General features: G+C 48.8%; 1 protein-coding gene across 1 annotated transcript; it reads left to right on the forward strand.

The window, feature by feature from the left end:
- The first annotated feature begins 361 nt into the window (after positions 1–361).
- On the forward strand, positions 362–1,382 carry SETTUDRAFT_167925 (uncharacterized protein). The gene is made up of 2 exons (XM_008025038.1): positions 362–931; positions 1,166–1,382. The coding sequence occupies exon 1, from the start codon at positions 700–702 to the stop codon at positions 928–930; it is 231 nt and encodes a 76-aa protein (XP_008023229.1). The 5' UTR covers positions 362–699; the 3' UTR covers position 931; positions 1,166–1,382.

Raw genomic sequence — 1,382 nt, forward strand, 5'->3', positions numbered from 1 at the left:
GGTACTGATCACTGAGCAGCTTGCAGGTTACATGCAAAGTGCTCAGTTGCTCAGTAGTGCCAAGACATACTGATCACTGAGCAGGTCACGTGACTGCGGCACGGCTGCGAAGGATTGCGGCGTAGTGCATCCTTCGGATCCTCGAAACTGATCACTAGTGAGCAGTTTCCTCTTGTTACTAGTCACGGATCGTAACACCATTCCTCCTCTTCATTGGTTCGTCCTCGAACCTAGGTCCTAGGGTGTGTGGTGGCGTCTTGGTGTTGTTGGTCATGTGGGGTCGCGTGGCACGCTATAACTAAGCGGTCCCTTCGTCATAAGCGTCAGCGTCTTGCCTTGTTTTTCGTCATGCCCAAACAACCATCTTTGTCGAGTACCGTCCGTCGTTAGAACCTTGCTAATTTTATCGAATCCTTTGGGGAAACTATGGTGCAGAAGTGTTCGTCGTGTGTAAAGAATAACTAAGTGTGCAAGGTGCATATTCGTTCTAGAAAATGTAGCGAATATCTTCGTCGTGGACAACGGTGTAATGTCCGTGTCACTGAGTCCGAGTTCAAGCGTCTGGCTGCTGAGAAGGAGAAGTTGGAGGGTCGTATTAAAGAGAGTCGCGATGCGCAAGATGCGGCTATGAGGCTTCATGAGAAGGCTCTAGAAGAGTTGCGCACTTATCGTGCTCGGGAGCAGAGGTTGCGGCTATAAATGGATTTGTTGGAGAGGCGTGCTGAGGAGGCGATTGCTGTGGAAAGTCGAGAGCTGGAAGAGTTAGAGCGGGAAGGCGTGTTGGAGTTCGACGAGTCCGACCCGTCGATCAACTTGTCTCCTGGTACTTGGGGTGCCTTCGCGGATTTGCCTCTGGATTACTGGGAGCCTCTTGATTCGAGCTTGGTTGTTTCTGGCTCAGGTGGTAATGCGCCCGTCTCCGGTGGTTGAGGTGCGTAGTATGATTTTCTTCGGTATATATTGTGTTTTATTCGTTGTTTTGTCATCTCGACCGTTTGCTCTAGTCTTCAGGGCGAGCGGTCGAGGTCCTATTCTCTCCTTTTTGTAGTTGGTTCGAATCCTACTGTCGTTGTTGGTATTTTTGGAGTTTTTGTTTGCAGTTGGATAGGTTGGATTCTGGTTCCCATGTGTTCTCGCTGTCGGGGTATCCTAACCATTTGACTAGGTATTCGGTTTTGTTGCTTTTTGTTCGGTGTGAGACGATTCTTTCAACTTCGAATTCGTCTTCCTCTTCGGGTTCGAAATGAAATGTTTTTTGTAGTGGCGTTTTGGGGTCTGCTGGTTCCATTAGGCGTACATGGAATCTTGGGTGTATCTTCGCGTCGGCTGGCAGGTCGAGTGTATATGTAACTAGTCCGTTTTGTTTCGAAATTAAAAATGGT

This window comes from Exserohilum turcica (assembly GCF_000359705.1).
Source record: "Exserohilum turcica Et28A unplaced genomic scaffold SETTUscaffold_13, whole genome shotgun sequence".
Lineage (NCBI taxonomy): Eukaryota > Fungi > Ascomycota > Dothideomycetes > Pleosporales > Pleosporaceae > Exserohilum > Exserohilum turcicum.

Bases quoted from the DNA above. Each gene is read 5' to 3' on its own strand.
- SETTUDRAFT_167925 (XM_008025038.1), top strand. From the start codon at position 700: ATGGATTTGTTGGAGAGGCGTGCTGAGGAGGCGATTGCTGTGGAAAGT.